This window comes from Crotalus tigris, unplaced genomic scaffold, assembly GCF_016545835.1.
Source record: "Crotalus tigris isolate CLP2741 ecotype Arizona unplaced genomic scaffold, ASM1654583v1 scf7180000024167.7108832, whole genome shotgun sequence".
In the NCBI taxonomy this organism is placed as follows: domain Eukaryota; kingdom Metazoa; phylum Chordata; class Lepidosauria; order Squamata; family Viperidae; genus Crotalus; species Crotalus tigris.
The window spans coordinates 1688228-1715310 of record NW_024100417.1 but is presented as its reverse complement, the minus strand read 5'-3'; the positions used below and the strand labels follow the sequence as shown (position 1 = coordinate 1715310).

Sequence of the window (27083 nt, the reverse complement as noted above, 5' to 3'; positions counted from 1 at the left end):
CATTAATTATACGCTGTACTGTTTTGGAAACACATCTCCAATTATTCTTAGCTATTATGCCTGGGAGTTATATTCCAACCAATTCTGAGAGTTCTAGTCGGGAGAGGCCATCTGCATAAATGTGCATATCGTTGCAGCAGTGCTACTGCTTTTAAAAGTTCCAGCAATATATTTTTGGTTTGGATTCTGCACACATACATTACAAAAGCGTTAGAAGAAGCTTTTTCCATCTCAGTCTTTGCTAGTTTTGCATTTGATTTTTTTTTAAACAAAACAAAAAACAAAACCGATGCCCATTTAATCTAGATCACATTATTGATCTAAAATATATAAGTATGCCTCTGAGCATTCGTTGAATCAGACCGCAAGGTTTAGTTCAGGGGTAGTCAACCTTGGCTCTTTTATGACTCGTGGATTTCAACTCCCAGAATTCCTGAGCCAGCTGTGCTGGCTCAGGAATTCTGGGAGTTGAAGTCCACGAGTCATAAAAGAGCCAAGGTTGACTACCCCTGGTTTAGTTGATGAATAACTAAACCTTGCGGTCTCATTCAACGAATGCTCAGAGGCATACTTATATATTTTAGGAATAAGCTGTTGCATTTTAGCAGGTTGGCAATGGGTGTTGAGCATGATTAAATTGGAGCTCAATTAAGTCCTGGTTGGGGGGGGAGGGGTAAACAACAGCAGTTGAGATGTCTCAAGTATGTTGATGTGATTCCAAAAATGATAAGCGTCGAGGAACAACAGCGATGTTCTTTACAGGTTTCCTTTCATGGTATTCCCAACCTTGGGAAAATATTCTCTTGTTCCTTGATCAGCAGAGGGGAATTTCCTTTCTGCAGCACGAGAGAGGGTTAACTCTCCGTTCAAGGTTAACCTCTGTTAGCATACAACCAGAAAGAGCTAAACCATCACCAGCAGGCCGTGTTTACAAGACAGCCGTCATCCCTCCTATAAACAAGGGGCTTCTCCAGCAGCAGAAAAAGTGCATTCCTTAGAAGCAGAGCCTGGTTAGTAGAGCATCTGCCTTAGAGCAGGAGGGGCAGCCCAGGATCTTCTGATCTTCAGAAGATCGGCAGCTTTGCTTAGGGGCAGAGCAGGGACTGGTGTTGCTGTTGCTGTCCACCTTGGGTACCTCCAGAGAAAGAGGAAGAGCTTTTCTAAGGGCCTTCCTCTTGGCTCGTCACACTTTAGATTCTCTTTGCTTGATGACACTCAAAGTCCTTCTTTAGGGTAAGTCAGTTATTTAAACCTTTGATATACAAATGGGGAAATACTTTTAAATATGCTAGCTAACTATGTACTTGATGGGGCCTGAGGGGAAAAAGCAACCATGAGTAGATAGTATTTAACTGTTCCCATTCTGCTCTCCTTCCTTTCTTTTGATTTATTTGCTTTTATTGGTGAGTGTATTTTATGCACTATGGATTTAAATCGCACGTTGTATGTCACTTTCTGAACCCTACGATAGAATTATTTTCAACAACAAATGTCTCCTTGAGACTCTGTAAAAATCTCTGTGCATAACTTTGAAAAAATAGATGGATGTCAATTCAATCCGTTGGAATCACTTTATTGTCCCTTTATTGAACTTGTACAATGATACGCAAATGCAGGTTGTGTCCTGAAGTCAGAAGAGAATCAGAATTCTTCCAGACTTGGGTTGACATGGGACAAACCCAAGTGGGTAAAAGGTCTCTAGAGGAAAAGCTCTTCTCTGGGGACTGAAAAGTATAAATTGAAGGTGGTAATAACAATTCCCTGAACTAAGCCACCACTTCTTTATCATATTCCTTACTTTAAGGGGTTTAGCACTTGGGAGTCTGGCATGACTAGCAGTCAGAGAGCAAGAGTGAGATAAAAGAAGAGGTTCTACACAGTATTTAGCAGCCCCTCCTTTCCTGCTGCTTCTGGTTTGCCTCGTGCAGATTGGATTATAACTGGTCTGGATTACAACTGCTTTTTTTGGGATAGGTTTAATAGGAACAACACTGCCAGGAGCTTCTTCGTTACAATAAACAGGCGGTGAGAAGGAGCAAACTTTTAACAGGTACTTCGTAGTTTCAGAAAACAGGAATGGCCCAGCGGCAGTGGTGGTGGTAATGCAGCTCAGAAATACCTTCTGCGACCATGACCCCCCACCACCGCCGCCTTTGTTTTTAGGACCCTGAAAAGAAAGACTGCCCAGAGGTAAGTCAATGACAGGTCAGCCACTCTTAAAAGAGTAAATGGTACTTTCAGTGATTCTGAAAATTGTTTTAAGGAAACAAGTGAAAACGTTGAATGAAATGCAGAGCTACTGGATGGATCTTATGAGTGTGTTGATATTAGTGTTACAGTATTCACAGGATAGAGTGGCTCGTACATGGCTTCTGTTTTTGTGAATGCGTGGCTGAGATTAGGTTTTATTAACTCGGCTCCACCACTGCAGCACTGGTACAAGACTCCTACTGGCTTTCGGGACCATATCATCCATCCTGGGGAAAAAGACATGTGTTTAATAATCTGCAGATTATTAAATAAATGCAATGAGTCAGGATGTATATTCATTCCAGTATCTTTGGCTTTTGGTTAGGTGTGACTTTTAGAAGGCATTAAAGACCTGGTTTTTCTCCTCCTCCTTGTGTCTGAGAGTGTATGACCCATTGCATGAATTCCCCTCCCCCCCCAGCTCTCTGGATTTGGCTTTTATTGTTTGAATTATTCTTTATATTTTGCTCCATTATGTGTTTTCTATTGATTTTATTGATCAGATAGTTCTCCACCTATGTTCATTGATTCAGCAGCCATTCTAACTCACAACAGTGCTAAATGGGGGGTACTTATAATCAGTCCTCAGAGTTCCAGCCATAGCAGCACCCCTGCAGTCATGTAATTGTGATTTCTAATGTTCCCTGCCAGCTTCCCACAAGGAAGGTTAATGGGGAAGCCAGCAGCAACTGGATTCTTACTGGTCAGGTCCTCACTCATCCTTAACAATGGCAACATGGGACTGCCAAATCTGCCATTGCTAAATGGCGTAGACATCCGACACTGCACTTTATAATGTCTCTTAAGAATGGCAATTCCAGTCCCAATTGCCGTTGTAACCTGAGGACTACCTATACTGATTATATACACCTCCCTGAGTTATGTGCTGAGTAGGACCACAATATAAATTGATGAGAGAGAGTCTTCTTGCAGTTTGAGCTTGACTGTATGAGACTTCATGGATTTCTTTTCTCAGCAACATTATGGATATAATTTACCATTGCATTCTTCCAGGATATTTCTTTTTAATTTTCAATTTAACCTGAAACCATAGGAGTTCCTGTCGGTCTCTTCTCCATGCTGCATCTGCTGTGACATTAGGACTATGTGGCCCCAAAATAGGGGCAAAAAGACGGCGATGGCTCTTTCTGCTGCGTCTCATAGTTTATGAGTTGTTAAACTGTGTAGCAGATGGAAAGAATGGAATGAAAATATTTTCCTCCTGTGAAATAAACATGATTTTTCATTGCATACCAACCTTATTGGCTTTTTTTTTTAATACGTATTTACTCCCGACTACCCTGGTCCTCTTATTTTGTCTTAAAGCATTTTCCCATTTCCCTGTAGCCCTTTCTGCCTCTGCATTTTTATATTTGAACTCCTGTTTCATCTGACTTCTGTGTTTATCTAGTTGCTTAAGCCTTACGGCATTTCTTCTGCATTTTCAAAGCTCCAAAATTGTCTGCGCATGATGACCTGATTTGCATGTCAAGCTGCTGCCTTGTAATAAATTGCCATGTAGGGAAGCTCTGATGTTGAGAGGTTTTGGACAGCTTCCAGGTGATGGCAGTTTTCTGTTGGGAGGCCCTAAATACTTCTTTTTTCTCTGTGGATCAGCGCTGAACTGAATGTAGCCCGTACAGCCGTTTGTCAGTGCAGCTCCCTGAACCCCTCTAGCCATCAGTGTATGTGAAATGATATTAGACTTGCTTATATTCCTCCACTTGGAAGTATTTAACAAATATGCCCATACAGAAATAAAGTCTCCCTATGCTTTCTTGTCCCCTCTCTTGGTTCTTCTCCTAAACAAAGAATAAGTATATTAGTAAAATCTTTTTACACCTGCAGTAAGAGCAAATTTGCTGCCTGTGAGGAAACTACATTCTCTATAGAACAGATTATTAATCTTACTTATCGTATATGCCGGCGTACAAGGCGACCCGGCGTATAAGACGACCCCCGTCTTTATCGTCGGGCTGCATTCCTAGAAATACCAGTATTTCCGGCGTATAAGACGACCCCCGTCTTTGGCGCCGATTTTAGCGCTCGTGGAAGTCGCCTTATACGCCGGCATATACGGTACTTACGTACGTGTATTGTGGTCAACTTATGACCACTTTACAGTCCCAAATTTCTGTTGCTAAGCTAGACTGTTGTTAAGTGTATTTTGCCCCATTCTATTACCTTTCTTGTCATAGTTAAGTGAATCGCTGTAGTTGTTAAGTTAGTTACACAACTGTTAAGTGAATCTGGCTTTGCTTGGCAGAAGGTTGTAAAAGGTGATCACATGACCCCGGGATGCAACCATCATAAATATGATTCAATTGCCAAGTGAATTTTGACCATGTAACTGTAAGGATGCTGCAACAGTCATCAGTGTGAAAAATGGTCATAAATCACTTTTTAAAGTGCCATTGTAACTTTGAACGTTCACTAAAAGAACTGTTGTAAATTGAGGGTTACAGGCAACCCTGCCTGGAGATGTCAACCTGGGAGCTTACACAGATAAAGTGGAAGGACCTTACACTACTAAAGTAAAATCGCTGTGTCTGAAAAGAATAATGTCTGATGGAGTGGTAATCCTAACTTCTCTGGCCTTCTGGTGGAGATGGATTTTGTAGAGGACCTTGCCAAAGGGGTCCGGGGAAATGGGGGTATAACCACTTGAGGGATACTCATTGTTCCCCCAGAAATGGTGCTGAGGTGGAGCAGCTTTAAATTGAATGAACCCAATGATTCTGTGTTAATAAGCTGAGCAATATCAGGCCCTTTTACTATCCTCCATTTCTTTCTGAACTTCAAGAGTTTTTGGGCTAAAAATCTTGGTAATGGCATGAGCTGTTTAGACTGTAGATGTGCTAGAGGATCACTATTTTCCATAGTTCTTCCCCCGACTTGTTTAGGGAAGTTTTATTTAGAGTCTGTCTCCCTGTTTGTTTTATTACCAAACATAAATATTAAATTTTATAGTTTTGCAAGGCCAGTGGAGGGCGGGGAGAATGATGCAGCATGACAAAAGAGGCTGCTGATAAAAGGCAAGCAAAATCTGCACAACTCATTATGGCTAACTCACCACAACTCGCCGCGAGACGAGAGTTACACTAATATCGAAGAAATAGTGGAATAGAATCGTTAAAGAAAAGCTGCCAAAGGAGGGACAAAATGAAACGCGAATGGCAAAAAATAAAATATATTTTGTATTATTTTAAATAATTAAATTGAATTGTTGAATTGTCCCACAGTGAGTTGCCCCATGATGAGTTGGCCATGGCGAGTTGTCCTGAGGCAAGTTGGCCATGGCGAGTTGACTGTTCTGGAGTACTCTTAGATAACAACAAACACCGGTTTCTATTTTTGTCACTCGAACATGTACGAAGATGGCTTCAAGATTAATCTGGAGCTACACCGCGTCAAGTTTGATTATTCACTTACACATGAATTAATTCTAGTCTGAGTTTGCACAGCACATTACACTGTGAATTGTCCAACTGAGCCAAGTTCACTGTGGTTTACATGGTGTCATGCTTGGACAGCCATGTGAGAAACAGAACTGAAGCATATCCATGATGCAAACTCTTAATACTGTCTTCCTCGGGTTGGTAGCCTCTGGATATATTTGAACTACAATTCCCAATGCTCTTAGCATGTTGGAGTTTGTAGTCCCCCTCCAGCTGAACCAAGAATAGAGTCAAAACCTTTTGATTTCCTAATCATAGGTGACCAATGAGCATGCTAAGTGGTATGTTTTGTTGTAATTGCTAAGTTTTACCGTTGCTGGCAAAATTAGTATTCTACTGCACTCAGTTCTTATTCTTTACACTCTGTTCTGAGCCTTCCCCAGCAGATGGCCTTGTAGATTTTTTTTATATATATATTTCCTATTTCCTGGATTAGACAAGAGAATCAGTTTGGGAGTCTGGAAGGTGTTAGTAGAGTTAAAATTTGATGAATTTCTGTGGTTCTGTGACTCACAGATTTTGGGAAAATACAGTTACAGGGAGTCCTTTCAGCCTATTTACCAGGGAGGGAAAAGCACAGCAGACTCTGCAGCATTGGCTGTCAGCCTGACCCAGCGAAGAGAATGGCAGGCTACTGCAGAAGTAAGACAATTGATTCCATGCCAGGCAGTGCCTGTGAAAATGGTGAGGCTTGGGCAGGAAAGAAGGACTGAAAGATGCCTCTTGCACTCCATATGATGAGATCACTCTGCAGAAGAGGGTTCAGCCTGAAGCAGCCCCTCTGATCGCACACCCTGCCTGATATTCCAAGGTTATCTCTCCTGGAGTGACAAACCTCATACAGTTTTCACTTCCACACTCAACTTGGGCAGAGGTAGCCCACTTCATTAAGGAGCTTGTCTCTTTGCTGGTCGAGCTTCATAATAATTAAGCCTAATTATCCTTTCAGCAAAGAAATGCAGATACAGCATCTGGGAGATCTGGATGGACCTGTGCTGACTTTAGATGCCGGTAAGCAGCTTGGGCATAGATGGAGTAATGACAAGCCTTGGGTTAGGGAGGGAGGCTGTCTCCTAATTTTATGGGGTGCTAGTCTTATATGTTCTGTTAAGATTGATCAGAGCTTAGTATCATTGGTGGCTGGTGGGTCTTCATTGCTCAGTGTTAGCAGCTTTCAACAGATGTAATTGCATCTCAAAGAGAGCCAATGTCCCTGCATCTAAGTCAGTGCTTAGTGAATCTTTCTGAATCCTATTAAATGGGAGAGAGAACACAACACACTCTGACTCCCACATTTTCTTTTCACTCTTATTTCTTCCTATTCTGGCCCACCACTGGATCATTTCTCAGTTGTAACAGATCCAGTATCCTGCCACAATTTATTCTGGATGCAGTGACTGCTTTCTCCCTGCCACTTTAACACCAGCATAATTCCTTGTTTATTCCTCTGCCCTGTGTACACACCAGAAGGCCTTTCTCTGATCACCGGCTAATGCTGGTTTGGACATTCTCCACGCTAGATGAAAGGTTACGTCATCCCTTTGAGGTAGGCTAAGTCAGGAAACAGACACCAAAAGGATTCCAGGAATGCTACTTTATCATGGTAGCATATAATAATAGAATCTTGAAAACTTGTCAGAGTTTCTCTTTCTTATACCAAATGAAACTAAGACAGGTTATTCTGAATTTCTTTCTTTCATGTTTTCCACTTTATGAAGACTGAATTGTAATTTGTCTTCCCTTCAAGTCTCATCTGTTCTATCACCAAGGTCATCTCTCTATTCCTTTACAGTAGTGTTGTCCAATTGTGGCAACTTTAAAACTTGTGGACTTCAACTCCCAGAATTCCCCAGTGTAAAATGGCCAAGGTTGGATATCCCTGCTTTACAGTTTCACAGGTGGTGCTACAACCCTACTGCTATTTCAATATGTCTTTGCTTAAAATAAAAATATTTTGTGGATTAAGTATGAGTGATCACTCTTCTGTGATCAAGTCTCAAAAGCACTATGCTGCCATCCCTATACCAGATGGAATTTCTGGGAGCTCAGACCCCATCTTCAAAAATGTTTGAAGAACATTAGATTGGAGATAGCTGACCTAAGATTTTCTACTTTCTTTAGAAGGCATGTATTGTCAGCCAATTCTCCCATCCTCATTGTCAATTTTCTGAATAAGGAACCCACTTAGCAAAGAGAAATGTGAGGACCTACTTGTTCTCTCATTTTCTATTCTGAGTCCTCTAGCATTCTGCTCTTATTCCTAAGATGGCCAAAATATATGGATGATGCCAATGGTGGGATTCAGCCAGTTTGCACCAGTTTGGCAGAATCGGTTTTTGTTGCCCAGGCCCAGAATGAACTTCTGGGAGAGGCATCCACACAGAGAACCGGTTGTTCAAATATTTGAATCCCATCACTGGATGATGCCAATCCTGTTGTCCGATTTTGACCTTAGGTTGAATGGGAAATTTTCTCATGAACACAAGAAAAGAAGAGTATGTTTTTGTGTTTGTTCCTTCAGAAGCAACGGCCACCTCAGAAGGAGAATCAGAAAGAATGGTGAATGAAAGAACTCAAAGCTCTGATGGCCAGGCCAAAGTAAGTAAGACAGGAATGGTTTTACAGTTGCTACCTCATTTTCAAGAGGGGATTCCCAGTTTTTAGTGCTAGGTATTGATCAGGCCCCGAATGGCTTAGCTTTGGCTTTAGAACTGTATGTACTGCCCTCAGAGTATTTTCCAAAACACGTTCCTACAATTCGGTATCTTGCAGATGGGCTGACTGGGCATGCTGAGAGTTGTAATCCAAGACATATAGAGAATACCAGGTTGGAAAAGACTGTCTTGGAGCATGCTATTCAATTGGAATCTCTGTTACTTTATTGTAACATGATGTGGGGCTTGAAACAAATATACCAATATTCTAAATTAAAAAAGTATGAAGGATCTTTTTCTCTCCAGCTGGTGTTATTGATTACAGTCCACTCTGCTGCACATGGTTGGATTGGTATCACGATCCTTCTTTCCAAGTTAACTCCATTTCCATAAGAGGACTAATCCATCCTGAGGAATGAATGTGTATGTGTATTTCTGTTGTTTGGTTGTAACTACTCTTGTTCCTTTGCAGCTTTCTGTGGTGGCAAAGAGGAACAGCGTCCAAGCAGTGTGCTTCAAAGACAGTGGTGACAGCGATGAAGGTGGCAAATTGAGTTTATCTTGTTGTTCTCCCTTTGCATTATTGTCCTTCCATAGGTTCTATTTTTTTCTCTCACCTCCTCATTTTTATTTTATATTCAGAATTCCATCCATCCATTTTTTTCTACCTTTTTTTCTCTGCCTTTCATTTCGTTTCTTCCAATTCTGTTTTCCCTTTTATATATCTATTTAATTTATGATCCTAATTTTCCAGGAAAGACTAGTTTACTTCCTTTTTTTCCCCCAGTTCCAACTTTTCCCATCTCCAAAAGATTAGCATGTTCTCTATTTGTATGTTCACCAGGAACTTTCTTCAAGTGTGCTGCTCTAGAATTTTGAGTGCTGCAGGTTGACCGTATATTGAAATTTCTATTGAAATAAGCAAACCCCATAGGCATGTTCTCAGACTGTGTAGAATGGCCATGTAGTCTAGAAAAAAGGATCCAGATTAATGTCCTATCTGAATGATTTCTATTGTAGTCTGTATAAAAAGAAATGCCCAGGAACTGTTAAAACAAATTGTTTTATCAGGAATGTAACTTACATTTCAAGGGCTTTTGAATAGTCTGTAGTTACTGGCCTGCCATATCTTTGCAATAAATTTCTAGCCAAAATAATCTAAATGGATGACTAAGTGTCTTTGTTTTTTTAAAAAAATCTGGTCCTAATTTATGTTGTTTCCACTTTATTTGTTAAACTTTTTTAAAAAATCTAGAATCAAATTCCTCTGAAGACGAATTGAACACTTCACAGGTGGAGGTTTCTGTGCTTCAGAGGCTGGGCCTGCATAGGTAAGAGACATTCACATGTCTGACAGGACTCTTTCACAGGCCCTCTTCTTGTCTGTTTTTTGTGAGTGGGAAGGGCTCCTTAAAATAAGGCATCTATTCCTGGACTTTGGCTTTAAAATAGCCTTAAAATTCAAACAAATACAATTGACCTCCAATAATTGTTTGTACCAATCTTAGCAACAGCATTTGTGAAATCATTATCAATTATTATAAAGAATCTTTCCATATCATTTACAAGACATTTCCCCGTGTAAATCTGAGTTACATATTGCACTTACATCCCTCTGTACTATACCAATTTGAATATATTTGCTCACAGGTTCTGTAAATCGGAGATCATGGTTGCAATAGTGGGGGATGTTTTTCTGCATTCTCTCCAGCTTCATGGGTGAAGTTATTCAGGTTGGAAGCTACAGAACCTCTCCTCTGCTAAGTTGTTTGAGCTTTGCCAGTTCACTAATATCTACTCTATGATTTTGTATTTTCTTTGCAGGACATCTTTGACAGAGCAAGATGTGGAGGTAAGTGCTGTTGTCCATATGGTTGAATTCTTTCTAATTCAAGCGTTTTAGATTTTTCAGAAAATATTCTGAGACTTAGGGAGATGGATGTTCTAAAATAATTGGATTCTTGGCTAGCTTGGAGACCTCTTTTTCTGACCTGTAGAATAGTATTTGTTCTGAGGCTCAACTATATCTATGTATTACAATATTGTCCTTAGCGAAGAACATCTCCCTTCATCAAAGATGTTTGTATAATTTTAGCATTAAGTTCAGCTTCCATAATAATCCATGGCTGGGTTGGCAAATTTTCTACATACCTGAAGGATGCAAATGATTTAAATTCCTTTTTCACTGCATTACAGTGTCATCAGAAAGCATACAATAGATAAATACATGTTATTTGTTTTGACACCAGACATTTTTCAGCAGGGAAATGAAACATTTGTATTCCAATTTCCCAACAACGATACTATAATATGGTGTTGCTTGGGATGAACCACTATTTTCTTAGTTAAAGGGTATGAGTCCTGGGAAATTGTCTGAAACAATTAGTAATTTAAGATGATGAGGTCATCTTGAAAAGTGACATTTCATATCAGTGTCTTTTGGTGAGTCATAGCTCCTGGCAAACTGCTCAGACAGGTCCATGCAGTTTTCTGGGCAACATTTTTTTTGGGGAAAAAAAACATCTTTGGGTTTTCTGGCAACATTTTCAGAAGTGACTTGCCCATTGCCTTCTTCCTAAAATTGAGAAATAATGACTGGCCCACGATTTTGTGCCCAAGAAAGAACTGTACCTCATAGACTCCCATCTTGAAGCTGAGAGCCTTTAACCATTATAGCAACTGATTTTCTGTCTTTTTGTTACACACGGATGAATTTCATGCTAGTTTAGCACAGAAATACAAATGCATAGATACATATGCACAACATCGTGACTTTTCCTTAAAACACGATTGCAGATAAGAAATTGATAAGGATCCAAAAATCTTATACCATCTTTTCTGTTTCCTAGAGTAAATTAGAACATTTGACTTAGGGTCAAATGTTTTGATTTTGAAAAGTGTGGAATATGATTGCGTTCCCTCAGTAGTACAATTTGGATGATCTTCCTTTTTTGGCAGGCAGCTTTTGCACACTTAGCTTTGGCTTTACGCTGCGATATGTTTACCCTGAAACAGCGAGTACAGATAGAAGAACGAGCACGGAACACAGCAGAAGAGAATATTCAGGAGGAGTTGGCCGAATGTCAGGCAGTACTGCAGGCAAGTGAAGTACTTTTCTTGAGTCTTTTGACCATTTCTTTTGCATTCCAAAGGATGGTAATCTACAGCCATCAATAGCAATGGGCTCCCAAAATCTCAAAAGGAAGAGGACCAACAGAGAAGGATTCAGACATTGCACTTTTCCTATCATTTTCATTAAAAGCTAAACTATAATTAGATTGCTGCTTCGGTTTTATTGTGACCCATGTGCAGTTAAAATAGTTTCGTTAAACTATGAGTATAGTACCATTGAGAAGGTTACACATAAAGATTTCTGAAGGGAATTGGGCCAATTTTTGTTGCCTTGCATTGATAATGAATTGATCCAATCCTGAGAATTGTCTTATTTGTGAAGTCTACTGAAGAAGTCCTAGTAGTCATTATTTCAGTTAATCTGAAATAGAAACTCTGTTTTATTCCTCCAGAAGTTGGAGCAGGCTTGCTTGAACCCCAGGCATAAGGAACTGGTTGAACATTTACAGAATAGCCTAGCAATTCTGACAAGAACAATTGAAAGGGCAACAAGTGCAGCAGAGAAATTAGGAGCTGTCCATCAGGTGAGTTCTAGCTTTATTATTTCTGTCATTTAAACTCTGAATTATTGGAAAGGTGAGTAGATTGTTATTAATCTCAACAATTACCATCTTATGGGATCATTGCAAGAATAGTTGCTAAACCTAGGCTGGTCTGACAGCTTAGCAAATGGTCCTGAGCCTTTGTGTCTGACACCGGGTTAGAGATATTCATGACCACAATTTTCATTGCTAAACAAGGTAGTTATTAAGTAAGTCATGCCCAATTTTGACCTTTTTTGCCATGGTCTTAAGTGAATCACTAGTTTTATTGTGAAGTAAATTGTGCGGTTGTTAAGTGAATCAAGCTCCCCCCTCCCCCCCATTTACTTTGTTTGTTGGAAGCTGGCTGAGAAAGCTACAGATGGCTCACACATGATCCTGGGACACAACAAGCATTGTAAATACATGCTGGTTGCCAAGTACATGAATTTTGATCACATAACCAGGGGGATGCTGCGATGGTCGTATGTGCAAGGGCTGGTTGTAATTCACTTTTTCAGTGCCATTGTAACTTTGAATGGTCACTAAAAAATGGCTGTAAGTCGAGGACTATCTGTAATTAACCATGGAGAAAATCTGTTTAGATGGTTATTAGGAGTTGTAAATATCCTGATGATATATAATCAAACAAAAAAAAAAGGAAACAAAAAGATCCCTGGTACAAACTTGGAGCTATTAGGATGAGCTTGAGATAAAACAAGTAAGAAAATGGTGTTAGTTGGCAAACTCTACGCATTTCAAGCTAGCACCAGGGTTTCCTGAGGGTAATTTGCAAATGCTCTGATACTTTGTAAAAAAAAAATAAGATAAAGTCACGTACAAAATCCATTGGCATTTACCTGCCAAAAGATAACTCAAGTGAAAACCTGCTTGCAAGAAGTGGTGGGATTCAAACAACCGGTTCTCTGTGTGGATGCCGCTTCCAGAAGTCCATTCTGGGGCTGGGCAAAATTAGCTATTGGTCCCGCCGAAGTGGTGCGAACCGGCTGAATCCCACCACTGCTTGCAAATTATATTGCTAGGGATTGCTTATAAACAATGCATGTTTTTCATGTTTTATCAGTACAAACTTTTCTACCCCTGCCTCCCATTCCTCTCTGGTCTCTTGAAAATCACATTGAAACCAATGGCACAGTTTGTGGGCTTTTTTTGTGCCAGGGAAGAAAGAAACTGATTCATTGCTGACTCCATGGAATCCATGTTGCAAGCTTTTCAGATTATTTACCCCTATCTTCAAGTATCACAGGACAGAAAGATAACATTGCAGTTGCACGTTTTCAGTGCCATTGTTGGTAGTATATTTCTGCTTCGGATATCACCACTAAGCTGCTTTGAAGAGCTGAGGAGACTGTAGCTCCTAGATAAGAGCTATGTGGCCCTGATACTAAATTCACTATTTTAATGTCCCACAATCCATTCAATTGTAGTTTTATTCCAGAGAAATACCTATTCATTCCTCCCTTTGTCAGAAACAGCATCACTGTATGGAAAAGGCCCAGTAGAAAATTTTTGTTAACAATCTGCAGTATCATGGAATCTGTTCTAGTATGTTGGTAATACAGAGAACAGTTCAGATTTTGAGAAAGGAAGTAAAATAGTTGGCTTTAATTGCATGTTTACACAGTTTTAATACATATGGTGATAAGGATCTACATCAGCAAAATGTTAGAATCTTAGAATCCTGCTAACGTATTTTTTATGTAATGGAGTTACATTTAGGCAAATAATCACCCAATTTGCATATAATTTAGCCACTGGATAGTTTTATATGATTAGGTCACATTTGAAACTAAATTAGATGAAATAAAATTGAACAGAGAACCTAATCCTCTCCCAGGACTAGAAAGTCTCCAACTCAAAACTTGGTCCCTGTATTCATTCTCCTTAAGTGATTTTAGGCAAGTTGTTATCGCTCTGCTTTTTCTCCTGCAATATGGGCTAATATTTAGCAAAATGTAGCATCCTGAGCCTCTGGAAATACTATAGAAGGTAAAATATCCTTTGAGAAGCTTAATTGCTTCCTTAATTGTGATTCATGTCACTTTCTTTATATGAATATAGAAATGCTTTGCTGTTGTATTTTTCCACTAACTAGGTCCAAACTCCCTTAAAGTCTAAAAATCAGCCATCCAGCAGGAGATGGAAATCTACCCCAATGCAAAATATTAGTCATAAGATTCATGAGCTCAATTAATCATTGACTATCTTATGGTGACGGTCATTACTCAATGCAGGATCTGCACAATTCAAAAAATTTAGGGCTGAAGCAGGTGAACCTGTTCACCGTTCTCCTTGAAGAAGGTTGGATGGGGTTGGTCATAGTTTCTTCTATTACTCCATTCCTTGGATACATTAATACCTTTCTGTCCTTCCTGCAGGAGGCTCGGATGAGTCGAGCTGCAGAACTGATGGTGCAACATGTGGAGAACCTGAAACGGCATCACCTGAGGGAGCATGCAGAGTTGGAGGATATGAAGAGGCTGATCCAGCAGAATTCCCGAAACTGGCAGTTAACTGAAAATAAGGGTAAGATTGGCTGTCTGGGCAACCCAAGACTCCAGGCCTACATGAGGGCCCTCCAATCTTTTTCTGGTGGTCCTAGGGTTCCTCCTATTTTGAAGCATGAAATGGTTTAATACAAAGCCTACCATCTTTCATTATTAAGCATCCAGTGTGTCTATCCTCAGCCGCTGCAAAGTTGCCTGTTTTGGGACTAGGAATTGTTCTTCTGGCTCCTTAGAAAAAAGCCTGGGATGGAAATAAAAGAAATTGAAGCAGCTGGTGTGCATGGAGGAAGAAACTTTGGGTGTATGAATAGCACTTATTAACATTTGCCTGAGTTCTTAGGTGTAGTGGGGGAAGAATTTGTTTTTATCTGTTTGAGATTCATATCTTAAAAAAATATCAAAGGAGTTAGAAGGACACTTGTTTCTTGATCATATGTCAACAGTTACCACAATGGTGAAAAGCTTTCTACTGAATCAGCTGTATTCTAAAAATGTGGGAGGGTTTTTTTTTAATATTCCAGCCCTTTTCTAGCTCTGGTCTCACAATTGAAAATCAGAGATGTCAATGAGTGAAGTGTGCCCAAAAGATCAAAACGGCATTGAAGACTGTGCAATACAAATCCTGTCTCTTTGTTAATTCATGGCTTCTTTGGTCATGGTTGCCATTTTGACTTTGTGGAAACACCCCCCCCCCATCTCACATAGATCTCTGTAGAAATCTGTGCATTATTTGCAGGAATAAAGCTATTTCTTACCATAATTCCCTTGAAGCTCTCTTTAACATGATGGTCCATCTAATAGGGAAAATATTAAGAAGGTTTGTTTAGCTCTGACTGTTTTCTCTCGGAAAGAAGCTTTCTTATCTCTTAAGGTTATGCAAACTGATCAAAAGATTTTAAAACCAAGCCCTGACATATGCCCAACAGTCACCTTGTAGAGGAAATTAGCCACATATAAATTTAATAAATAAAAATAAATATGTTCCTTCCATCAATGAAAGATATCAAAACCTGTAGCAATTAAATCAGAGCAGCATGATGAGGGAGTTTTACTTTTGTGTGTGCGCTATAGACTGAAATGAATACAGTATTCGCCTTGGCAATAATTTCTCCCTTTGGTTGATTGATAATTTCCCCTTTAACTTAACTACAAAGAAGCAGATTTTCTACAGGAATGCAGCAAGAAAGGAAAGGACTAAATAAATCCTAACCATTTGATTTTTCTCTCCCTCTTTCCTAAGCTGATGCAATTACATTTTTTGAATGCATTGCATGTACTCTTACATCTATAATTGTTTTTATATAGCTCTGTCAATGAGGGGCATAAAAAGACACTGGGTTTCCCCAGTGTAATTAACATTTATCTCACCAAAAAAAATCATATAAGAGTTAGTTTTCAAATAATAGAATAGAGCTGGAAGGGACCTTGGAGGTCTTCTAGTCCAGCCCCTCGCTCAAGTAGGAGACCTACACCATCTCAGACAGGTGACTGTCTAGCTTCTTCTTAAAAATCTCCAGTGATGGAGTGCCCACGATCTCTGGAGGCAAGCTGTTCCACTTGTTAATTGTCCTCACTGTTAGTAAGTTTCTCCTTAATTCTAGGTTGCTTCTCTCTTTTGTTCAGTTTCCAACCATTTTTTCTTGTTGTGCCCTCTGGTGCTTTAGTGCATAGTGTGACCCCCTCTTCTTTGTGGCATTGCTATCATGTCTCCCCTATTTCTTCTTTTCTTTAGACTAGCCAGACCCAAATCCTGCAGCAGTTCTTCGTATGTTTTAGTTTCTAGGCCTTTGATCATCTTAGTTGCTCTTCTCTGAATTTTTTCCAAACTCTCAACATCTTTTTTGAGATATGGTGACTAAAATTGACTGCAGTATTCCAGGTGTGATCTTACTAGGGTTTTATAAAGCGGTAATAATACTTCATGTACTCTTGATTCTATGCTTCTGTTTATACAACCCAGGATTGTGTTCGCTTTTTTGGCTGCAGCTGCACACTGCTGGCTCATGGTCAAGTGATCGTCCACTAGGACTCCAAGGTCCCTCTTACAGTTACTGTTTTTAAGCCAGGTCTTGCCCAATCTGTACTTGAACCTTTGATTTTTCCTGCCTAAATGTAAAACTTTGCTTTTACATTTGCTTACTGTATATTCTTGCTTTGACACTCATTTTGTTGGACAGCGCCCATTGTTCAAGTTTGTCAAGATCTTTTTGGATCCTGAGATTGTCTTCTGGGATGTTGGCTACTCCTGCTAGGTTTACTGGCAAGCTAGAATGGCAAGCTACCCTGGGAGAGACTCCCAAACCAATCTTCTCAAGGTTCTTGTCTTGGGCCTGCCCCTTATTTTGGCTAATGAGGACTCTAGACACTGATATTCCTTCCATATTTTCCACAAGATCCATTCTTGACATTACCAAATAACAGTCTGTTCAACATACAAAACCTCCCTTTGTCCCACACTATAAAATAAGCATTTTCTAATTATCCAGATTCAGTAATCATGATTATCCATTTCAGAAAAAGTCAGTTTTTAAAATTGCTTTAAGATACTAGCTTGCTGTGAGTCAATTGTGTGGCATATTATATGCTCCTTAATGACCCAACAGGAACATAATCTACTGAGGAAAATTGAATGTCAAATCATACTCAATCTATCTGATTTTCTAGGGTTTTATACACTAGACTTTCCCAACTCTTCCTGGAGGATACTACAGGTGGAATCTAGCACCTTTGAATTGAAAAACATGTACTTGAGCTCCTGAATTATGATCCTTCCCATAAAAAAATATTTTTGTCTCATAGATGATGGTGAACAGAGACTGAAATATCCTCTAGCACGATTTTTTCACCAGGTAAGGAAGATTAGGATTGTGGGGAGTAGTTCTCAGCTGCTTCAATGGAGAATCATTGCTTGAGATGGTGGCAGGGTTACAGAATGCAGCTAGCCTGGTCTTTGAGCTTCATCATCTCCAGAGAAGGAAAGCTGAAATTATTGTCTTATCCTGTTGTTGGGCAGAGCCAATCTTGTTGGTCTTTTAACTCTTGCTCATCTCAAAGATCTCATTTTATTTCATCTCCACATTGATTGCTTAGTTTTGACTACAGGTATTGGGTGAAACCATGCACTGTGATTTGTAAACCAGAGTTTAGCATAATTCAGATATTTGCATGTTTGTACTAAACTGTGATTAAGCAGTACATAGCTAGCATGATATGGGAACCCTGTCATATAGGCCCTGGAAAATGGACTATTGCAGATTGAAGAAAGGAGCCTGAAATATCTTTAAGGGAAACATGATTCCCCCATAGCACTCAATCCCAAGATTTAGGCATACTAATCAAACTTCTTTACACTCCAGGGCTCAGCTCGGCGTCGAGTCAGCATTGCAGTTGTACCCAGGCAGCTAACGGTAAGGAATCCCTCTATTACTATAGACCTTTGCAAGAAGATACTTGCTGATTTCACTATATTTCCATTACCATTTGACCATCATTCTCATTCTTTGTTGGCCAGTTCTGAATTCATTTACTACAGTCTAACCCAAAGTTAGAAAACTTGCTAGTAACATAATCTCATTGTCTCCAGAATATTCGACTTCCCAGCTGAGAATAATGTAAAACTAAGGAGGTCAGCTTTCTCCAATTTGGAATCCCTTAACATTATGCATTTCAATTTTGAAATGGAGGCACCATGTTGGGAAACTCTGATAGTTGATATTATCTGTTGACTATATGCTTTCTTCAGGTATCATGCTTCCTACTGGGTGCCCCCATTCCTAATCAAGAAGAGCTTGATTAAAGGTTCCCAAGTGATCTTCTAGATGATAAGCATGCTTTTCAGTATTCCAAAGGATCAGTGATGCACAGTCCAAGAATGGTTTCCTGTACAGTATTGCAACTGCAGCTATCAAGTCTCTTCTCTCCCCAATCTTAAATTTCAGATAGCATTAATTAATGAAAAAAGAAACTACAAAAAGAAGCTCCTTTGTATTTCCTTTCAGTCTAGATGGTGTGTTTTTTTCTACTCTCCATAGGATCTATATTTTTGTGATTAATTGCTTTCATCTGTGCAACTTATGGACTTCTGTTAAAGTTCATCATTATTGAAAAAAATATGTGCTGTACAAAGTTCCTATTTTTTCATCCGGTTACAAAGAATCACAACTGACATGCAACAGCTGCATGCACCTTTTGGCTTTATTCAGCATTCTGGGTATGGCAGGATCATCCTTCTTCAGATCTCAGGCCCAGACATATTAAAATATCTATTAGCAACCAGAAATGCTTGAACATTGGGCAACTTGGATTGCCTGTGCAGCCATAACTGTCCTTCTATACCCTTTTATAGGCCAGTGAATACCTACATGAAATTAGAATAATATGATGCTGAAAGGCTCAATTCCCTTTCTATAGCCTTATCACTCTATTTCATCATTAATTTTGTCCCTGTCATGTCATGCTGGCCACATGGCTGTGGAATCATCTTCAGACATCACTGACTCAATGGCTTACAGAAACAGAGATGAACACGGCTACGACTAGCGGAGTAAAACCCGCAGGGACATCTTTACCTTTTTTTGGTTTTGTCATCTCATTGACCATGGGAAGAAGTTTTCCCCTCTGCAACGAAAGCATCATCAGCTAAGAATCATCCATGCTGTCACTCTTTTGAAGTAGACTGGTCAGGAAATAAACTCCACAAGAACAACTGAAAGTCTACTTTATTATTACAGGGAATAATAAAGGAGTCTTGAAAGCCAGATGGAGATTCTTTCCTCCACCCCTTGAATCTTGACTTTCATTCTTACTTCTTCCTCCCCCTTTCAAGGCTAAGGTGATGTTTACATAACAGCTGTTGCATAGCTTCTTCAAGGCCCCCTCCATACTCCTCTGCTTCACCTTGAGGATTTAGCAGGTTGTCTTGGGCAGTGGCTCTCAAAGTCTGGACTAGGGACATCTGGGGGTCCCTGAGACCTTTTCAGGGGAGAGCAATATTCAGATTTTCTCAGTTTTAATTTCTAATACTGCAAATATCGATATTTTCCACATAAACCAAAGCTCTTGGGGCTCTCCATCATCTTTAATAATGTAAAGGAGTCCCGAGACAAAAATATTTGAGGACCACTGGAATAGTGAATTGGGATGGCTTTTAGTGGCTCGTATTTTCCAGCTTGATTCCATGAGGACAAGAAACTTATATTAAAATGCTCGGTCTTGAAATTGCTTTAAATCATACAAAAGATGATACTATGATGGGAGTACTAAAGAATGGGAGCCAGTCACAGCTTCTTTGCCACACTTCTGCTTGTATTCACAAGCAACGGATGGAAATTAATCAAGGAGAGAAGCAACCTAGAACTAAGGAGAAATTTCCTAACAGTGAGAACAATTAATCCGTGAAATGACTTGTGGATAACCCAACACTGGAGGATTTTAAAGTTGTGGATAACCCAACACTGGAGGATTTTAAAAAGAGATTGGATAAACATTTGTCTGAAATGGTATAGGATTTTCCAGTGCTTTTTTTTGTAAAAAAAAAAAAAAAAAAAAGGTGCCGGAACTCATACACATCATATAACCCGCCTTGCCTACCCTACAAGGTTCTGTCCAAAAAAGATGCCAGAACTCTGTTCTGGGTGTTCTATGACAAAAAAAGCCCTGGGATTTTCTGCATGAGCAGGGGGTTGGACTAGAAGACCTCCAAGGTCCCTTTTAACTCTGTTATTCTGTTATCTAATTATCTCTGCATCAGTTCCATAGCTCTGAAAATGAGGAAGGCCTTGAGGGAGAAGTGGTTAAGCCATCAATTGACAAAGATGAAGGTTCACAAAGGTAGGGATCATCTAACACAAGGAGCTTTGCTCACTGACCACTGTTTTGGCTTGGCTTAGCCCTTGGTGTGATGGTTTCTCTTTGTTTCCCCACCACAGACAGTCCCATTTCTCCCAAGAAGACCCTGCAGAGAATCACGTGATCCTGCATCCAAGCCCCTCCAGCTTCTCACAGCAAAGCTTGCAAGCAGCAAATAGTAGCAGAGAAAGAAGCCATTGTGCAGAAGGGTAAGGCATCACTCAGGCATCTTTTCTGCTAGAAAAGGGCTGCATTTGGCTTCTAAGTAGTGGGGTGGGTGGACATACTCCAGAAGGAAGCAGCTCGGGACCAAGAAATAAATGAAACCAGAGCAGACAGCTAAATATGATTTAATTTCTTAATGTAAAAGTGTAATCCCAAATACGTAATGATTTTTTTTCCTTTCTGAAACTTTAACTACCTTGATTTCTTTGCAACTTTTGTGGGTCTCCAGGGTTGCATTCAAGGCTTCAAAGATAGAAAATGTAGCTCAAGGACCTCACATTGAGCAACCTTAAACTATAGCCAGTTTTCTTTTGAGGGATAGCAGATAGCAGATAAATATATCTTTTTGTTTCCCAGATGTAGCTATAAAAATTATTTCCATCTTAATTTGTTAAATTAAATTTGCGGTCCTGTTATCTCAGGCACCATTGGTGAGATTCAGCCAGTTCACACCACTTTGGCAGAACCAGTAAGTAATTTTTTGTTGCCCGGGCCCAAGATGGACTTCCGGAAGCGGCATCCACACAGAGAACCGGTTGTTCACATATTTGAATCTCACCACTGTCAGGCAGTCAAGAAAGCCCAGAAGTTCTCTCTTTTAGTTTGGCCCTCCATTGGTATAGGTTGGACTGAGAGAGAGTGACTAGCCCAGTCAACTTGTGAACTCCCATATCTTGTCCAGTACTTTTCTCACTATAATGCACTAGCTCCCTGTTAGTAAAGTGGATATATGGGTTTGTTGCATGCTTATTTTTGCCATGGGTAAAATGGTTTCAGTATGAATGCCTTTAATTAGGCCTTCAAAGATTAACCAACACTGAGACTGGAACGTTGAGAGTGTGAGTGAAGCATCTTTTTAAAGCACACATCTTTTTTTAAAATCATCTGCATAAGCCTGAAAAATGATGTAGATACTTCCCCCCCCCTTTCATTCCACTGAGTCTGATCCTCGGAGATTGCCTGTACAAGTCCCTGGAGTTTTCTTGTCAAGACTTTTCAGAAATGGTTTACCATGACTCAGAAACATCCGGACAAATAACACCCACACCAATTTACATCACACAAAAAGGTATTTAAAGGCCAGTGCTCTGGCAGATGAGCACAATTCAAAGCACACTATCCCCCCCCCCCGAATGGAGACGAAACGTTTGCATCCAAATCGCCAAGCTCAGAGGTCAAACCAACAGCCCATGGTTTACCATTGCTTCCTTCCTAGAATTGAGGGAGAATGACTGGCCCAAAGTCATCCTTTGTGCTTAAGGTAGGATTAGAACTCACGATCTCCCAGTTTCTAACCTGATGCTTTAACCACAACATCAAATTAGCAGTCTGTACATCTTTAACGAGTCTCATAAAAGACATTATTTATTAAGGCATGCAGCATAAAAAAGGATGAAGCTACTTTAATGATTCCTTACATTCTGAAGCACTTCCAATTATTTTCCATTAGATACATTTTATTAAGCATTTTAAGGAGAAATAAAGAAGGAAACAGGAAACAAAGGCAAAAAGGAAGAATAAAACATTAACGAGTCAATATTTTGTTATTTAGTTCAAGTAACTGAATATACTGTATCATTTTCAAACTTACCAACTATAAAAATTGAAACCATATAAATGTTAATAGGAATGCTCAACACAGCATAAAGCCTAAAATATTAAGAATTTCAGTCCAAGCAAAAAAGGCTTTATGTTAAAGAAACTAACATTTCAAATGCAGCAGAAGCCTATGTATAATTCTGGCACAAAAATGGTTTCCATATTGAGTTTATTTCTATGACAGATTATGTTTTGAAATATGTTAATTTAGCAATCAAGCTGTGCCAGATCATTTTCAAAGCATAGATATTTTGTCCTGTGTACATCTCAGAAGTCTGATTGGTCTCTAGCTCTAAGTGTTTATATAAAGTTGTTTTTTTATACCATCGGCCATTGGCACATTATTTTTCTGATGTGTGAAACAAAGAATTCCTGCCAGGATGCAGTGCTAGATCAGCAAGTGATGGGCCCAATCTAGCCCTGGATTAGCAAAGGCAAATTAGCAAATTACCTCTTTATTTTAAAAAAACATTCTTCAGTCAGGTTCGGAGACAAGTGATGGAAGTTACAGATATTGATTTTATTATTCCTAAAATTATGATGCTGCTTCAATTATTTTAAAATGTGAGAAGAATATGCTCAAGGTATATCTTTTTCATTTCAGCATAGGCATTTTTTAAAATAGCATTTATCTATTGAAAAGTAGGTGGGCAGAAGCCCATTCAGACATACGCAGCTTCATCTATAATGATTGCTGTGTAAAGCCAAGGCAGCTGTTTGAGATCATAAAGAAAATCAAATTAATCACTGTCTGTCTCTTGATCTGACTCTAAAACGAGACTCAGTGTTCAGAAGTCAGGCTTAACAAAGCTGCTGGTGTGAGCATTTCCTTTTGGCCTCCTTGTCCTTTTAAGTGAAGTTGTCCCCAACAGTGCTATAAGTTTCTTTCTTTGGAGCTGACAATAAAGGATGCCTGCTATTGTCTTTTTCAGGAGAGAGTCAGAACTTAGGAGCAGAAGCCACATTAGCAAAAGTTTAGAAAATCTCATTGAAGGATTGGGTACTGAAGAGGCAAACAAGGAATGTGAAGAATTGGAAGAAAATGCTTTGCTGTGAGTGAATATTGTCTTCTGTTCTTATCACCTATGATGGCCTCTTAGCAAGGATTTTGAAGTTTTGCCAGGGTGAGAACAGATACTAGCTCAGATTCATTTAAAGTAGGAATGAAGGAAAGAACAGGCCCATGGGTGAAGTTACAAACAGTAGGCCTATCAGTGTTTATTGTAGTAGTCATGATGGCAACACAAGGCCAACTGAGTGCCAGGAGCAAGTATTGTCCATATGCTATTTGGAACCTTCTCTGAAATATCGGAGTGGCTCCTGTAGGATGCTGAACTATAGAATTCATCTGATTCAGTAGACTCCACTTATGCTTCTGTGGTAACAAAGAAGTTGGGATTGGGTACAGGGTTTTACTTGCTGAGAATATCCTTGTTTTATATTTATTAAAACCAAAGTTCTTGCCCTTATGCTACAGAAAAGTAAATAGAAAAAGCACAAATATAGAATTAAGCAATGTATGGATTGTTGTGTATTTTTTCCTTCTTCTAAGAGATACAGAACTTGTATTTCTTAGGCATAATATTTTACTTTACTTTCACATCCAATAATAATGAAAATGGAGTCTATATAAATCTGGAAAATGCATATGAGTATCCAATAGAAAATAATCTCTGAGCTTGGATGTTTGCTTGTAGACATTTCATTATCCAACTAGATAACATCATCAGTAGTATTGAGTGTGGCATTTGCTTCCTGTTTGTATACAGTAGCTTGTCCTACTAGTGTTGGAGAGTATGCGGTTTTCTTCTTGGTATTTCTTTCATTAGAATATCATTTTTTGCTTGTTTGTCTGGTGTTAATCCCTCCTTATCTGAATTTTGGCTACTGGAGAGGATGTATTCTGGTCTCTTTTTTAAAAAACTTAGCTTTTTGTTGTGTATTTTGATATGTAGATATAGTTTATTTGTCTAAAATAAACTATATCTACTGACAGCTGATTTGTCTGAATGTCGACAAATCTGTTGACAGCTGATTTGTCTGAATGTCGAGCTTCCAAGAATTCCTAAAATTTTTGAATTTGGCTTGGTAATTTAATATAGAATATAAGACTCTAACAGCCACTATGTATGTCAGACAGGCAGAAGACTAGCAGAGTGCATCCATGAACACCAACTGACATTTTAAGACATCATGAAAACTCCTTAATGTCACAAAAGTGGTCAGACTCAACCATAGCTTCAACTGGGAAAGTGTGAGCATCCCAACCATGCTAAATCCAAAAAATGCTAAGGAATTCCTGAAAGCTTGGCATCCAGACAAATCAGCCACCAACAGACATAGAAATAAGCCGTATTTTCCTACCATTCAAAATGGAAGGAAGGAAGAAAGGAAGAAAGGAAGGAAGGAAGGAAGGAAGGAAGGAAGGAAGGAAGGAAGGAAGGAAGGAAGGAAGGAAGGAAACCCTTTCAGCAGCTATCATCCAGATAATCGGATGAATATCAAACAATCAAACACAAAACAATTCCCCAAGCAAGGAACTACCAAGGAGAAAATCACACCCCCACCAACTTTGGCAGGGCAAGCTACTGTATATAAAAAGGAAGCAAACCCCAAAACTCAGTAGGACTGATGATATTATCTAGTTGGGTAATGAAATACCTGCAAGCAAACAGCCAAGCTCAGAGAATACTAAGAATTCCACATATGAATATATTTTGGGGTTTGAGCTACAGTTCTGAACTTTCATTTTGAAATAGATAGCAGTTCTAATATTTAGTTGCAGTAAATGACTATTTTGAAATGTATTCTTGGCAGGGTCAAAAGATCTAAATTGGAGATTTGCAGAGCCTGGTTTTCTGTACCCGTTTACTACTGGGTTTCATTATGGATGTTTTTCTTGGGGATTGCTTGCCTTGTTCTAATCTGGATCCTGGAGCTGCAGAAGCAATGTTCATTTACAGCCTCTGATTGTTAGACACAAAAGGCACATACATTGGCATCATCAGACTTTACTTATGGAAAAATAAAAAAAGGAAAACAGTATGGACGTCAGTTTGTGATCAGTGTGCCCTAAGGGCCTAAGACATATTTCTACTCAGTCCGACCAGGCCTTACAATATGGTCCCACCCTGCTGAAATGTCCTGGAAAACTTCACAAATAGTTATGTATTTGAATGAATTCAGGTATGAATTTTTCTGAAGGTGATATAGTTTTAGCTCGGTAAGTATAGTACCTTTGCTAAGAGATACTTTAATAATGGGCTAATGCTTACAACTCTTTATTAATATATGCATATATAATGTGAATAATTGTCATTGCCTAAAAGGGGGGTGTTGTTGGGTTTTTAACAGGGAGGTTTTTTTGTATTCAAGATTGTAAAAATATGTAATTGTATACATTACTGTCCTGGGATTAAAAGAATCCTTGAAATGGAACCTCAATATGAGAGTGATACTGATCAAAGTCACAGATAGGAAAATGTGCTGAGCAACATTCCTCCCCACTAATGTGTGGCAATGAGGCTCACCCAGCATAGAATTGCAATAACAATATTTGAGAAGGAGAAAAATAAACTTTCATTATTTGCAAACCAAAGGCTATAACCCTATCATATTTGGAAAACTGCATGAGACTGAAGCAAAGATACATGCGTAGGATTGGGTTTCAAGAACGGAAGAGAGTTTTGTCTCACCTGATAGATCCCTGAATATAACAGGGTGGGACTGAGAATGGATGCCCTTCCCATTTGACTAATGCCATAACATTTATGCTGTTAAGAATTTGGAACCATGTCTTATTTACCTGAGGAATGGATGCAAATAAAAGATGATGAAAAACCACTGAGAGTCAATAAAGCTTTTCAGCTTGCTGATTGGCATATCACCTGTAAATCAAGCACACTTTCCAGAACTGGAACTTAGCACTGGGGCTGGGGCAGTGGTGGGATTCAGCCGGTTCACACCACTTCAGCAGAACCAGTAGCTAATTTTTTGTTGCCCAGGCCCAGAATGGATTTCTGGAAGTGGCATCCACACAGAGAACCGGTTGTTCACATGTTTGAATCCCACCACTGGGCTGGGGAATGCTCCATCTCCTATAGGTTATGTTGAAATGTTAAGGTAATAGCATGTTCCTAAGGTACAGCTATTTCTAAGCCTGGTTGGAAATCACAATGTTTTTATTTTTATTTACAAAACAAGAAGCCAAGACAGTTAGAATACAGTAGCTATGTTGTATTTTGTTCAGACTATGGCTGAATCTATCTCCAGATGTGTGGAGATGTAAATAACTTATGTGCTCTCTGCAAATTTGGGAATTGTCCCAGCATGATTGGAGAGTATCAGGCTTGGAAAAATCTACCTTCTGCTGATTGCTACTAAGAAAATGGTAGCTTTTATCCTTGTTACAGATATGATGCTTTCCAAAAAAAGAGAAAGAAACAGAAATACACAACTCTCAAACCCTTTCCTCTTCTGTAATGTCAAATCAACTAATGCTGTTGTTTAAATGTGGTCTCCAAGAATTAGGAGAATACAAGAATGGAAGATTAGCCTGTTGGTGCATGCAAATATGAGATGGAAACGTATATAACTGAAGTCCTGTTCCAATCTGTAGAAGCCATCAGGGCTGAATGGGAAGAAACTTTTTGAAGCTAAACCCAAACAGAACTGCTATCTGTCCACTGAGGTTCTTGGCTGGTTCCAGTAATGTTGTCTCTCAAAGTGGTAACTGGGGAAGCATATTTATAACTTGGAACATGGCTGCAGATATGCTAGTTGAAACCCTATCTGGAGCAAAAGACCCTCTCAACAATTAGCCTTGCTCTTGGGACTATCTGATTGAACTACAGCAATGCACTTCACAAG

At 39.3% G+C, this 27083-nt stretch overlaps 1 protein-coding gene across 4 annotated transcripts; it reads left to right on the top strand.

Moving 5' to 3' along the window:
• Nucleotides 1-783: 783 nt before the first annotated feature.
• On the top strand, nt 784-25652 carry LOC120299014 (inositol 1,4,5-triphosphate receptor associated 2-like). Of its 4 annotated transcripts, none has more exons than XM_039323363.1 (15): nt 784-1233; nt 6658-6719; nt 8230-8306; nt 8835-8904; nt 9618-9693; nt 10187-10214; nt 11321-11461; nt 11887-12018; nt 14415-14562; nt 17343-17392; nt 17900-17950; nt 20293-20372; nt 20471-20599; nt 23147-23266; nt 25032-25652. In XM_039323363.1, the coding sequence occupies exons 2-15, from the start codon at nt 6665-6667 to the stop codon at nt 25189-25191; spliced, it is 1317 nt and encodes a 438-aa protein (XP_039179297.1). In that variant the 5' UTR covers nt 784-1233; nt 6658-6664; the 3' UTR covers nt 25192-25652. The 4 variants fall into 4 exon arrangements, with proteins under 4 accessions (XP_039179297.1, XP_039179298.1, XP_039179296.1 ...); XM_039323364.1 differs by lacking the exon at nt 784-1233 and adding an exon at nt 1831-2050; XM_039323362.1 differs by lacking the exon at nt 784-1233 and adding an exon at nt 1831-2190.
• The last annotated feature ends 1431 nt before the right edge of the window (nt 25653-27083 follow it).

What these genes read in the sequence shown, in the direction of transcription:
- LOC120299014 (XM_039323363.1), top strand. Translation starts at nt 6,665, where the DNA reads ATGCAGATACAGCATCTGGGAGATCTGGATGGACCTGTGCTGACTTTA. An exon ending in AATGTCAGGCAGTACTGCAG is followed by an intron (nt 11,462 to 11,886) that starts GCAAGTGAAGTA and finishes TTATTCCTCCAG; the next exon opens with AAGTTGGAGCAGGCTTGCTT. An exon ending in AAAGATGAAGGTTCACAAAG is followed by an intron (nt 20,373 to 20,470) that starts GTAGGGATCATC and finishes TCCCCACCACAG; the next exon opens with ACAGTCCCATTTCTCCCAAG.